The 14,210-nt window shown below is 47.3% G+C and overlaps 1 protein-coding gene across 1 annotated transcript in view; it reads left to right on the top strand.

Moving 5' to 3' along the window:
* The window catches only part of ATXN7 (ataxin 7), a 139,482-nt gene that overhangs the window by 29,358 nt on the left and 95,914 nt on the right, over positions 1 to 14,210 (top strand). Inside the window, exons 2-3 of the mRNA XM_043974999.1 lie at positions 10,907 to 11,293; positions 11,476 to 11,544. Of these exons, the coding sequence (XP_043830934.1) occupies positions 10,918 to 11,293; positions 11,476 to 11,544 (445 nt within the window). The 5' untranslated portion in view covers positions 10,907 to 10,917. The remainder of the gene's footprint in view (positions 1 to 10,906; positions 11,294 to 11,475; positions 11,545 to 14,210) is intronic.

The following is a 14,210-nucleotide window of genomic DNA, read 5'->3' as shown; positions in this document are numbered from 1 at the left end:
CTTGTCCTTTGACAGCATCGGCCCCAGGGTGCTGTCATTGGTGGCACTGAAATCTCTCTCCCTCTCTCTTTCTCAGCAGTAGGTCCTGTCTCTAGCCTATCCGACAGCCATCTTAGTTGCTCACTTAAGACTTTTAATCCCAACCTTAATTGATTCTTGCATCCCCCTCCCCACAAAAAGTTGATTTTAATTATAACCTTTCAACTTCCATTTTTCCTTTGTGTGTTATGTTATAGAAAAGGGAACTTCCAGTCGTCCTAGTGATTTTTCAGAAGCATAGATCACCGATATTTTTCTTCTGTTTGAAAAATGATTGTGAATTGCTAAGTGGTAAAGGGCAGAGGGGATTCTGTAAATAACAATCTTATTTTTAAAAAAATCCATGTTTCTAACTGTTTGGTTTCATAGGAAAAAAACAATCTGAATCGTCCTTTTAAATTAAGTGAAAACTCATTAGTGGCCAATTACTTACAATGATTCTAATCCCCAGGAGAGTTGCTTGATATACACAATGAATATTAACTAGTTCTCAGTTTACTATAAATATATCCAATTAAGATAATTGTAAAAACCAAATTGCATTTGGTATAAAATTGGTAAAGTGCTTTTAACAGTTTGACATTTCAAAGCAATTATTATAATTTTGGAACATCTGGTAGCTAATAAGATTGTAGATTTCTGATTAGCTTTATGGTACTAGTCATTTTGACCCCCCCCCCCCCATCTAAACAGAAGTCTTCAGCCACCCACAACAACTGATAAGTCAATCAAGATTTTTAACATCACTATAAAGACAAGGTAATGGGTAATTACCACATATAGCAATTGAATAAATACAGTGATACTAACACTTAGTAGAATTTGAATTTTGCTAATAGGCGCTGTTTCTTTTCATTTATGAATTGGAATGCTCAGCATCCCAGTTTTCAAAAATAGTGTTAAGATCCTGCTTCTATGAGTGCCACTGACAATTTGGAGCTCAGTATTGAATTGCCTTCATTGGAATAATAGCAAGGGTGAAGTGTCAGGAGCCCTGATGTCAGATCTGGTGGGCAGGGGTTCCAGTGCCAGCTTTTTCACTTATTAGTTGTGTGACCCTGGACAAGTCATGTAACCATTGTGAGCCTCTCCTTCCTCATCTGAAAAGTATGTTATCCACCTTGAAGATGATAGCCAATGTGGATTATTATTGTCATTCATTGAATACTCCAGAATTTGCTAATGTGTTGTGGAACAGGATGAGTTCAGAGATGATCTCCGTGTTCCTAACTTGGTACCAAAAGTACTTTGTTATCATCGATGAACTGAGACTCTTGGTTTTTCCTTTCACCAGGAATTGGCTGGGTCAGGGCCAGTGGCCCCAGGCAAAATTGTGAAGTTGCCTACTGGCCTTCTTCCTCTTCACTTCTCCATCCATTTTCTCTCTCTCTCTTTTTTTTTGGGGGGGTGGGGAGCTGCAGGGCAGTGAGGGTTAAGTGACTTGCCTAAGGTCACACAGCTAGCTAGTAAGTGTCAAGTGTCTGAGGCTGTATTTGAATTCAGGTCTTCTTGAATCCAGGGTGGGTGCTTTATCTACTGTGCTATTTAGCTGCCCTCCATTGTCGCTCCCTTTTTTTTTTTTTTTAAGTGAAGCAATTGGGGTTAAGTGACTTGCCCAGGGTCACACAGCTAGTAAGTGTTAAGTGTCTGAGGTCAAATTTGAACTCAGGTCCTCCTGACTCCAGGGCCGGTGCTGTATCCACTGCACCACCTAGCTGCCCCTCCATTGTCTCTTCATCCCCATGTGCCCAATGGTTTCATCAGCACTTTGGGGATGAAAGCTTATCCTATGAGTCACTAACACTTTAGTGTGAATTAGCTTATTATATTATCCCTAAATTACTGGCATTTAAAGGATAGTAGGAGAGTAGCCCAAAGAAATGAATCTTCTTTGGAGGAATTTCATACAAGATAGCAGCAAGGGAGATATGTGGGCAATTGGGATGATTTTTCCTCAGATATGGCATTTATTGAGAAGATTCCTGGGAGCTTGTGAGGTGATGAGGTCTTAAGCAATGATAGTTTTGTCAGGTTGTTGCTCTGTAGTCTTAACATCTATGAAACTGAAGCAGGCTTTCTTTTTTCTCTGTCTCTGTCTCTCCCCCCACCTCTACATATTTATCTTTTCTTTGTTTGAAGATGCTTCGTGGGGAATGTTTTTGGTTAATGGCAGAGAGGGTGAACGTGTCCTTCAGGAATGGGAATTTATGGTTTATTCTGAGTTTACTTCCCAAAGAACTTGGAGGGGGCTTAAGGGTCCCAAAGAGTGCAGAATAATAAAAAGGGGATGAGAACAGATGCTGAGTGAAGAAAGAACAGTCATTGTAGATGCTTTCTGGTGCTTCAGTTGGGCAGTTGATGGCCCATGGACCACCACAAATTGGGCCCTTGGGTTGGCAGCCGTGGTCAAAAGGGAACTGTTTTAAGCATTGTAGTTTGGTCCCCAGAGAAGAGCACATACAGATGAACTTATGGAATGGAATTTTTTTCCTGGAACTAAACTCAAGAAGTATTTAGTTTTTAGAGAAGGGAAAATGACTAGGAAGTTGTGAATTCACCATTTTGACCTTGGAATATACAGCTAGGTGCTTGAGATCTGAAGCCAGCATCAGGTGACACAGGAAAGCAGTGGAGAGAGAGCCTGGGAGGCCCTTGGATCAGGGGCTTTGGGGTGGGAGACACCCAGAAGAGAGATGGGGGAAATGGAAGGTACTCTCATGCCCAGCTTATGAGCAGAGTACCTCGGTCAGTGCAAGGGAGCTACCAAGGTTGAGTGAGAAGGAATCCTTGCCCTGAAATCTATTTATTGAATGCCCCACACTTGTTTGGACACAGTGTGGAGGTGAGGTGAGGATTGGGGGAGGGTGGCAGGAAAATCATGAACAAGCATTTATTTAGCATCTAGGATGCTGGGCTGTGGGGATAGCTGAAGGAGATGGATGCAGGGGGCTTTCAGAACAGAGGAGAATGGGATAGTTGTGTAGGGGAGGGGAGGTTCAGAAGAGAGAGGCTGGAGCCAAATCATAGAGCTCCTAGAGCCACCCTGTGGGCAGGCAGCAGGGATTCCCCAGAAGGTTCGAGTTGTTTGTTTTGTAAATCTCACAAGGCTGAGATGGAATCACTGGGTGATAGATCTCCTCACCAAGGAGTTCAAGGGTCAGATGTTCATGATCCCTGTTCAAGCCTACATTTCATGGAGTAATCAGAGAGTGGTCGTACAAGGATGGTTCACAAACCTGGGGGCATCTCAGAGGCTTCCCAGTTATATCGGGTGTACCCAACTCCCTCGTGGGCCCTTCTCCTCCTCATTCATTTTACTTTATTTTCATTTCTAAAAGTAGCAAAAAAGTATGAGAAGTATCCTCAGATCAAATAAGGGTTGTAACATTTTTTAGAAGTTGATAATAACAGATAAAGAAAGGTGGGTAGAGACCCATTCCAGTGCAATGGGTACAATGCTGGATTTCGAGTTGAGAACTTGGGCTTTTTTCTGCCTCCCTTCCCCCACCCCATAAGTGACCCATGCATAAAAGAGTGGTGGGCCAGCCAGCCTCCCCTCTGTCCTCCACCTCCCCATTTGCTGCCATTGTAGCTCTTACTGGGTTCAGAAGGAGACAGAAGGAAGGAGTTTTTTAAAAGCAGGAACAGCCTAGGAGAAATGAATACCCAGTGCCAGCTGCAGGCAAGATGACATTAGTGGGCATTCTACCCCTCTTCCAAAATACTTTTTTCTTATACTACCTGCTTTTTTTTTTTAATTTCACTTTGTGCCACTGGATGAAATTCTACCACGAGCTATGTACAGCTTCATTTCCTGTTCGATTTTGTTGTTACATTATTTATAGGCCCTTGTTTTCCCAACTCAAGATGAAAATGCACAGACATGTACCCCCTGACTTCAGGGTCAATTGTAAACTAAGGCTGTTGTACTAATGGTGGAGTCCGGCTCTTGTTAAGAGGTTGGACTTTGCCATAGAAGTGACATCTGGCTGGTTGTGAAAGGCCAACCAGCTGAAGCGAGTATGTGAATGAGGTGAGGAAAGGCACATGGCGTGAGGGTGTTTCTATCCTTCTAATTTTTTTTTTTTTTAGTGAGGCAATTGGGGTTAAGTGACTTGCCCAGGGTCACACAGCTAGTAAATATTAAGTGTCTGAGGCCGGATTTGAACTCAGGTACTCCTGACTCCAGGGCCGGTGTTCTATCCACTGTGCCACCTAGCTGCCCCTTTTTAAAATTTTTTTTTAAATTTTTATTTTTTTAATGTTTCTATCCTTCTACAGGAAAGGTGCCTGACTGTTGTTTGGGGTCCCTGGGGCTCTGGCACGTGTGTACTTTCCATTATGCCTTTTGGGGAGGTAACGCTCCCTGTGTTAATGTAACTTGGTTGTTTTCCTCCTGATAGCTGATTTCTGCCACACTGAAGGAATGGCAGTTTATCCTGGGGAGTAAAGGGAGGCAGAGATTTTGGAGCACGGACCGCTTTGTGGGGGTAGTGCATACCTGTGCTGTATGTCGTAATGGTGAGGGCACTGGATGATGGGCACTAAGAGATGAGGGTTGTTTTCTTGACAAAGATACTGGAGTGGTTTGCCATTTTCTTCTCCAGCTTTTTTTTACATATGAGGAAACTGAGGCAACTAGGGTTAAGTGACTTCCTCAGGGTCACACAGCTTAGTAAGTGTCTAATGCCAGATTTGAACTCAGGAAGATGAGTCTTCCTGACTCCAGGCCCAGTGCTCTGTGCACTATGGTGCCACCTAGCTGCCTAAGATATGGGAGAGAGGTATAAACAAGGAACCTAACAAAGGTGCCAAAGACAAATACCAGCTCTGTTCAGAATGTTGTTTCGAGTCAGTTCTGCCCTGCACTTCAGAAAGGAAGAAGGCTGTATCTGCTCCGCTCTGTGTATTCCTATGTAGCTCAACTTGCTATGGCTTATGCAGACCTAAAGGACAGATGGGGGAGCCTGGCCGCTTGTTAGAACATTGTTTCTCTGGGGAAATGAATGACCTTTGGGTTGTTCCGTGTCTGCAGGTCAGGGCCTAGCCCCTTTTCGAATGCCGTGTGTCATCACTCACCCCTCTTTGGGGTGCTGTAGGCTGCTTTGTGATGGATTTCATTTGGAGACAAATGGTGAGGGGTACCAGACCCCATTTTTGACTTGGTTTGTCCAGATGGATCAGGACCAGGGCCAACGGGCTTTGCTTGAGTATACATTGCTTTCATAGGATTTTAGTTTTGGCTGAATTTTTATCAACAGGTATGATTATAATTATAATTACACTGAAAGCTTCATTATAGGAAAAATGTCATAAGGCATTCTTAAAACACGGATTTAGATTTTCATTGAGATTAATTGCATTAGGCCCATAAATGAATACCCAGCTTCCTAATCTAAAGAGCTAAGTTTTTGTTCCATTCTAAAGTCTTTTCTCTGTTGGGCAAATGAGTTTGAAATGAAGCAAAGTTAGAGACCCACTGAGTTTGGGACTGACGAGACCTCAAGGGCTGTCTAGGCCAATATCCTCATTTTTTAAGACCTCAAGGTGAAGTCACTTGCCTAAGGTCACACAGTAAAGAAGTGCCACCTATTCTTGTAAATCCCTAAAACCGTTTGTGGCCCGAAGAGTCTTTATATTTGTTTTTTACTTCTGTAAAATAGTTGTCTCCCTTTTTAAATGCTGCAAACAGCTTCTTGATACTGAAGCTGTCTTTGGGGGGAATTACTGGGAAGCTGGACCCAGCAAAGGAAAAAGGGGAGGGGCTTTGAATAATTGGGAATTTTGCTCATTCTGAGGAATATACATTTGTTGGGGTCTGGTCAAGAGAAAAATAATTATCCTTCCACTTTAAGTTCCCAGTTTCTCAGCTGACCTCATCATGCCTAGTTTGGTGCTTTAAGGTCAGCACTCCTGGCCAGTGAGCTGATGAATTCATTTTGCACTGGAACATGGATCAAGGCATTCCTGTGTAAAGATATTTCTCTAGGGGGAGCAGCATGTCCTAAAGGCCAGCCTACAGAACAAAACGATGATCTCCAGCAAAAGAAAACCATGGTCAACAGTAGGGTTTAGGAGAGTGACAAGACTGAGACGAGAAAGGGCGACGATGGATTCAAACTCAGACAGAGGCTCAGACTCCAGCCACATGGGCTTGTTTTCCGTTTCTTAAGAGGCTGATTTGGCATGGGGAGCCCATCATCGCCAGACTTGTAACAGACAGGTCGGATGCACATCTTCAGATATGAAGGTGTTGGACATGGGTCAGATTTTCCTCTCAAAGACACTTTCAGGTATCGACTCCTTGGAGAGTCTTACCCATTTTGGGCCATGTACTGGTTGTAAAGAAGGAAAGGTCATTCATTCATTCATTTATTCATTCTCACCTCTTACCATACCACTGGTCTCTGATCAAAGACATTTGTAAGTGAACCTGTCATGCAAAGGCTGCTCGTTGTAAAGAGAGACCCGTGGTTCTTGGCTCCCTAAATCTGGACGGTGAGGTAAGGCTGTATTTTCAGCGATCCCCAGAAGGACTAACAGGCTCAGCATTTGGCAGTGCCTGGATGCCACAAGATGGCTCATGGTGCCAGTGACACACGGCCGAGTTGGTGGTGACAGCAGTCATTTCCACAGCACTCGGGATGAGTCTCGGGCTAGACGGATCACTCCTCCCATAGTTACACGCATGAACACATTACAGTGGGCACTGGCAGAAGATAAACTCATCGTTGGGTTAGTGTCGACACTCTGGGAAATCACATTGGTGGGTATCAACCCATTCCTGCCTTGCAGGCACACTGCTTCGTGACCGTAAATTGAGTTAAATGAAGAAGGGAAATGACGCCGCACTCTTAAACCTGCCCCTTGGTGTGGCAGCCATTCTAGGCAATGGGGCTCGTCGGGTTTTCTACTTACTACAGGCTTGAGGGCAAACCCAAGTGTTCGTTTCCACACGTTTTTACCGAATGTCCCTGCTACATGTTCTGTGTAAAGTGCTCTAAAAACAAAACCTCCAGTTAGAGTCCAGCCTCCCCGCTAACAACTTCTAACTTCATGGACAGAATGAAGCAAAGCCTGAACATTATAAAACGTCCCCTCTAGTACTTAGTAACTCTATTATGTGCAAGAACGAGTGACAGAGGACATTAGGAGAAACAATTAAGAATCAGTGATGAGCTGGTTCCCCTTCATCTGTGTTTTGAGGTCACCAAATAAGGAGTAGTTGAAATTGTTAAACGTGCCAGGTTATAGGCATTTAGCAGAAACTAATAAGAATTATGATCATTTATAACATAAGGATGGCAAAATGTTGCTTTGCTGTGTTCTACCTTGTTCATCAGCCTTAACTTTAATATATGTAGGATTTTCCTTGCCAAATAGAGTAAGCAGTGAGGAATTGGGGCAGATTGCTTGTATATATTTTTTTTAATTGACATTGAGTGACTAGCTAGGAGATAATTCACTAATTCTTGATTTTCACACCCAAATATGGAAAACAGAAAACCAGCTAAGTAGTCAGTCATCTTACTGTCATATAGCTCCTGTATTTGCTAACCCCTACCTCATTTTTTCTTACTTTTTTTTTTTACTTCATTGTCTTGTACAGGAAAGAATTTAAGGCATTTGTCACTATTCTTTGATATCACTGTAGCAGAAAGTTAAACATGGTATTCAAAGGTAGCTCTAAATTAAATTTGAGTTTGATTTCTGATAAAGTTATTAAATGTGCAACTGGAAAATTATCAATGTACATAAATCTCAGATGTAAACAGCAGAATAAGGAAAATGTAGAGATGAGAAAGTATTACAGGGAGAAATATTGCTGCTTCCAGCCCATTAGTTATGCTTGTAAACAGTTGGGTTATCCAATCTAGCCCTTACGCAGCATTATGGAATTTGCCCTTTTAGACATCTTAGGCCTCTGTAATAAGGAGGGTTTGCATATGGCTCCTTATTGTATGAAGGCATTTCAGGAGCTTCCTTGGATAAGAGAGATGAGGTTTATTTGGCGTAACTGTACAGAAGTAGGGTCAATGGGAGCTTAATAAAAGGTGTTGTTAATGATCACAGGAGTTCTTCCCCTCAGATCACCAGAAGTCACCCACAGAGGTGTGGATGACTGCCACCCAGCAGGAACTGTTTAGAGGGACTTTCTGGGTGTTTGGTATGAGAGTATACAGCTTTACTTTTAGGGGTGAGACTTTTAGTTTCCTGGTACTTAATTAGCTAATACACATGAACTGGTAGGCCAGCAGAATCTAGGCACCTGCCCACAATGACTGTGACTCCCTGTCATGTTAGCAGCCTAGGTTTGAGGAATAATTATAACTAATACTAAACATAATTTTGTCATTTGTGACACGTATATACACAGATTCCTGAACTCCTGCCTCAATATTGGGAAAATGTGACTGGTTCTCTGACTAGATTTTGAAGGTCTTCAGGAAGTCATCACCCCTGCCTATACATTTCAGTCATGTCTGCCTCTTCATGGCCCCATTTGGGGTTTCTTTGGGAAAGATACTGAAGTGGTTTGCCATTTCCTTCAGCTCATTTTACAGATGAGGAAACTGAGGCAAATGGGGTGCAGTGATTTGCCCCATGGGGTCACACCAGCTAGTAAGTGTCTGAAGCCAGATTTGAACTCAGGGACATGTCTTCCTGACTCCAGGCCCGAGCTGTGTGCACTGCGTTGCCATCTAGCCACCCAACCCATATATTGGATAACTTTTATTTTGCATTGGGTTCGGGATTAGGAACTTGTTTTGCTCTCTTTAAATGATCTCTCTCCCCACCCCCCACCCCTACCAGTTTATTTCCAACATTTGGCCCTTTGTTTTTAGGACTTATTTAAGGGTGAGGAAAGTGGTTACAATTTCATTTTCTTGAAATGGACTTGTCTGCAAGAAATCCAGAAATCAGTGAAAACATCAAACCATTTATTTACCATTAAAAAAAATACCCTCCCAAACTCACGTTTTGACCAAAAACAGCTGCCATCCAAGGGAAGCCCTTCAGTTAAAAACTGGGTTGCAGTAAATGTCCCTGTTCATTTTTTTCTCTTTGAAAGTTAGGCTACCTAGCATAAGGATCACTGTTGGTAATACTATTTGAATGGAATCATTGTTTTTGTACTAAATCTCTTATTTAGTCTCTCCGAATGGTATGATTGTTTTTCATTATTAACTCACTGGATTTGCCAAAACACTTTCATGCCTAGCAGAAGGTGGGAATTTAGACCCAAATGTGAGATTACAGGCAAGAAAGCAGATGTGCCCAAAGCGAACCGAAGACCCTAGGGTCACATTGGAGAAGTTTGGATGTGACTGGGAAATTCACTTAATGGCAATGGGCCTAGGTTTCTTGGGATCATAGGTTTTAGAGGCAGAAGGGACCTGAGTAGTCACATCTTACAGATGGGGAAACTGAGGCCGAGAGCGATTGGCTCAGCCAGTAAACAGCAAGCCAGGACTCGATCCTTGTGACAGCCTAGCTCTCAAGGGGCCTTCCCGCTCCTATGGAAGCAGAGTCGGACTCTTGTTCACCCAGCACTTCACTGAAGAATTCAAGTATTGCTCAGGGCTTTCCGTCCTTAAAGAAGGAAGAACCAAAGCCCACAGATAAGACGGCTTCTGATGGAGCCCTATTTTCACCTTGGTCTCCCCAACCTTGGCGGGTGAGGAATGGGGGGGGGGGTAAATGAGCAGGCCCTTCGGGCAGCCATCCCCCAGGCCTGGAAGGGGTTAAGCGCTGTTCGTACCCCGGCTGGCTTTGCTCTTCTCGCCGGTGCCTGTGCACGTACAAAGACACAATCTAACATTTCGATTGCTCGCATGTGACCAGCAGCCGCGCAGGCATGCAGCGAGGGCTCGCGGTCGAATTTTCCCATTTCTTGCCCCCCCTCGGCTGGTAACTCCCGGCGCCCCGAGTGAGTTGTCGGGGCTTCCCCATTCACTCTTTTGACAGCTGGGACGCCCGCTGGCCAGGCTTGGCTCAGCTCGCACAGACGGCCGCTCGGGGCGGCCGAAGAGCGACCCCCGGCCGCCGGGGCTTCCTCCTACCCCGCCCCGCCCGGGGCCGGGCCGGGTTTAAAGGGCCCGGAGCGGCACGCGCGGGGGTGACCCCGCTGACGGCCGGCGGACGGGCGGGGGCGGAGGGATGGCCCCGCCGCGCCTCGCTTCCCTACTTCACCCTCCACTCCGGGGGCTTGACGTGCAAACTTCGCCCGAGCGGAGCGGAGCGGGGCGGGGAGGGAAGGAGGAGGCGGCGGCGGCGGGAGGCGCCTCTGCTTAAGGGAGCCGGCAGCGGGCGGGCGAGCGGCGCCGGCCGGCCGGCCCACCGGACGGACGGAAGGCAGGGCCCGGGGCCCAGCTCGGGGATGAGCGCAGCAGCCGCCAGGCGAGCCCTGGGGGAAGGGAGCGGGGAGAGGGGCGGGCCGCGGGGTCGAGGCCGGCGCGGACGGGGCGGGGGCGGGGGGCCGGCGGGGGGCATCCGAGTCCGGGCGGCCGCGAAGCGCGGGCCCGGCCGCAGAGGCGGGCGGCCCGGCCCCGGCGGCCCCTCTGGGGCAGGTTGATCCGAAACTGAAAGCAAACGCCCGGCGGGGGCGGGGGCGGCGAGGCGCGGGCGCGGGAGCCGGAGCCGGAGCGGGGGAGGGCCGCCCTTCCCGGACTTTGTGCCCCGCTCGCTCCCCCGCTCCCCGGTGTAGCCGCCGCCCCGGGGGCTCGAGAAGGGGCGGGCGAGCGGCCCTCGGGGGCAGCTGTCAGCGCGCCCCACCTGGCCCCGGGCCGCGCACGCCGCCCCAACTCGGCAGCGCCTCCTTAAGAAGCCCCGCGACTCTTTCCCCCTTTTTTTTGTTACATTGTAGCAGCGGAAAGAATGTCGGAGAGGGCCGCGGATGACGTCAGAGGGGAGCCGCGCAGAGCGGCGGCGGCGGCGGCGGCGGGAGGAGCAGCAGCGGCCGCCAGGCAGCAGCACCAGCAGCAGCAGCAACCGCGGCCGCCCCACCACCACCAGCAGCAGCAGCAGCAGCCGCAGCCGCCTCAGCAGCAGCCGCTTCAGCAGCAGCAGCAGCCGCGGCTCCGGCTGGCGGAGAGCGGAGGCGGCGGCGCGAGCGGCGGCAGCGGCGGCGCCTCCACCTCCGCAGCCACAATGGCGACCGTCGGGGAGCGCAGGTCTCTGCCCAGTCCAGAGGCGATGGTCGGACAGCCGTGGAACCACTGGGTAGAAGCTGCGAAACTTCCTGGGAAGGACGGTGAGGATCCCCCCTCCTCCCCCACACTCCTGCCTTCCGCCCTCGGGACCCGGCCCGGCCCCTGCCCCCGGGGGAGGGTCGCCCCTGCCCTGCCCTCCCCTGCCCGGGGCTGGGCACCGGCTCGGCGCTCGCGCCCCGCCACTGACCGGCCGCTCTGGGCGATGTGTTTTTCTCTCTCCTAGGATCAGAATTGGAGGAAAGTTTGAAGGAGTTTGGGAAGAACCGCGAAGTAATGCGGCTGTGCCGAGAAGGTGAGTCCTTCACATCCTGAGCTGCTTGGGACGAGATCGGGGGCACAACTTCACCTCGTTTACCTGGCCGACGGGCCGGGCCCCTCAACCCCCCCTCCCCCCCGCCGCGATCGTGATTGGGGAGCTTTGATGGGCTGGGGTGGGGGTGGGGGTGGGGAAGGGGGCGGAGCCAGGGCAGTTTAAAACTCTGCTTTCAAAGGTACTTCCTCCAACTTGAGAGCATCCTCCTACCCTATGGGGTAAGAGGGATCATTAGCCTGTCAGCTCTGGAAACTGAATTCTTATGAAGGCACTTGAATGAGGAGCTGGGCAAACTCGAGCAACCCGGGCACTCTCAAGGGGGAGGGCTTTTTTAGGGGAGGTCTTGTGGGGGCAGGACCATCGCTAAACCTCACACCTAGAGGTCCTGATGAACTAAACAGAAGTTGGCCTCTTAGTGCAGGCTTTTTTCCAAAATAATTTCTAAACAAAGTTGGCAAAGGCAAAGAAAAATCAGATTTGAAACTTGGATTTCTTTGCACAAGTTTGGGTGTCATCTGTCAGTAGTGCATCTACCCAAATCTAGCAGGTATGAATCCGGTTATTCCATGAATTGGCTATTTTTGGTGGTCCGTTTTTGGTCTGAACCGGTTTTTAGCTGAGCAGGTGCTATGTGGGAATCTAAAGGCCCCCGGGGGTCAAGTTTAAGGCTCTCCCAGGAAGACAAAAAGGAGAATGAAGTGCACTTCTGGGCTGGTCTTTCTCCCTAGCAGTGGGTGTCCGGCGGTGTGGGGACTACAGAGCAGGCCCTCTCCTGAGTTTGTGGAGGGATCCTAGGCTAGATTCACTTGGAGCTTACCCAGCTATCCAAGGGTTGGTGATGGGGAAAGAGGGATGCGGAGTGTTGATTCCCAAACTATATGGTTTCTTTTTCCTAGAACAATCCCAGAGCAGATGGGTTTTACATTTTCTCACCCCAGAGCCAGTGTGTGTGTGTGTTTTCCTTTTCTTTTCTCCCTCAGGTCTGAGAGCCCCGTGCCTAGGGACACGAGGCACTAACAGGGATATATACCATTTTTAAGAACCATCTTGGGCCTGTTGTCATTTACCGCTGCCTTGAGCTTTTATTGGTACTGCTTGTTGGGCCTTTGGATTGGCCACTTGTGGAGTTCTTGGCACACAGTAACCCGGTGCTACGGGTGGCAATAGAGGTTTTCTGATCGGAGTGTATCACAGAACAAATACATTGATTTTGAAATGAGAATCGCTATTAAAAAGGAGACTCGGAAGCCCAGCCCTTGTCAGAGATGTTGCAATAGGAAAAATCAGTTGTTAGTCCGGTTTGGGTGCTCAATTGGTAGCCTGCCTCAGCATTAAAAATATGAAAATCTTGTGGTGCATATTCTCTGGAGATCCTTGAAAATGGGTAGATGTTTAGGAAACTCTAAAGCAGAAGACTCACCTGGCTGTGTGTATCTGTTTTCTGGAAAGGGTTTTTAATCTTACAGAGCCTTTCTGCTTGGCATTGCTAATACTTCTGAATAGAGGTTCTATGTGTTAGGGTTATCCTGGGTGTCAGCTCAGTTGTGACCCTTTGGGGTCCAGCTGGAAGGACTCATTTTTAATGCCTTCCTGTGATTCTTGTATTCTTTGATCATCTCCCTAGTTTGGGCATCACCTACTGGATACCATGCCCAGGGGCTGGTACACACTAGGCACTCACTAAATGCTTTATGAATCGAATGGAAATGCATCTACCTGTAACTTATCTGTAGCTGTTTCACTGCCAATTAACTGAAGGCCTAAGGTCTCGTACCACCTTTTGTCAGGCATAATTGTTTGTTTGTGCCCCCACCTAAATGTATGGATGGATGTCTCTATTCCAAAGCCAGATATGAATGAATTTTCGATTTTTTTTTTTTTACTTTTTGTATTTTACTTGTTCTTCATTACTAGAGCACTGAGAATTGACTGTCTTTTCTAGAATGGAATAGGGTGAGCTCTTTCATGCTTCCATCATCCCCGATACTCTATTATTGGGTCTCCTTTAATTTGCCAGTAGAAGACTCATGTTTGTGATGATGAGGCACTCAGAAAGAGTCTGAATCCGTGTTCTGAATCATCAAAGATCATTTGTGTCCAGGTCAGTTTTGTTGAGTGCATTTTAGTTCTTTGAGAACTGATAATCCTATGACATGTATACCTTAACTCGGTTAAGAAGAATATTGGATTAACTAGAACACTCCATTCCCTGACGACAACAGAGATTTCTGTATCTTTTTCTTTTCTTTCTTTTTTTTTCTTTCTTTTTTTTTTTTTACCATTTCCAGGCCTGCATCAGAGTCAGTCACTAAGTATCCATATAGAGCCTCATCCTCTCCAATTGCTTAGCTTGGTGTTAGCTGCTTGTAGGGATAAAAACATCTAACTCACTAACTCTGCTCTTAAAGAGTTTGTAATCTAGTTGAGAAGAGACTTATCAGGGAAATGCTGGTGGACAGCAGCAATATGTGGTCATTGTGACACGGATTGTGGGAGTTCAGAAAAAAAAAGCAAGGTAGATCAGTCAGCAGGCATTTATTAAGCACCTACTATGTGACAGCCATCATGTGAGGCCAAAAAAAAAAAATCTCTGTCCTCAAGTAGCTCACAGTCTCCTGAAGGAGACAGCAGGAAAACAGCTAGGT

Source organism: Dromiciops gliroides, chromosome 1 (genome assembly GCF_019393635.1).
Source record: "Dromiciops gliroides isolate mDroGli1 chromosome 1, mDroGli1.pri, whole genome shotgun sequence".
Lineage (NCBI taxonomy): Eukaryota > Metazoa > Chordata > Mammalia > Microbiotheria > Microbiotheriidae > Dromiciops > Dromiciops gliroides.
This window is presented reverse-complemented; position numbering and strand designations above follow the sequence as displayed.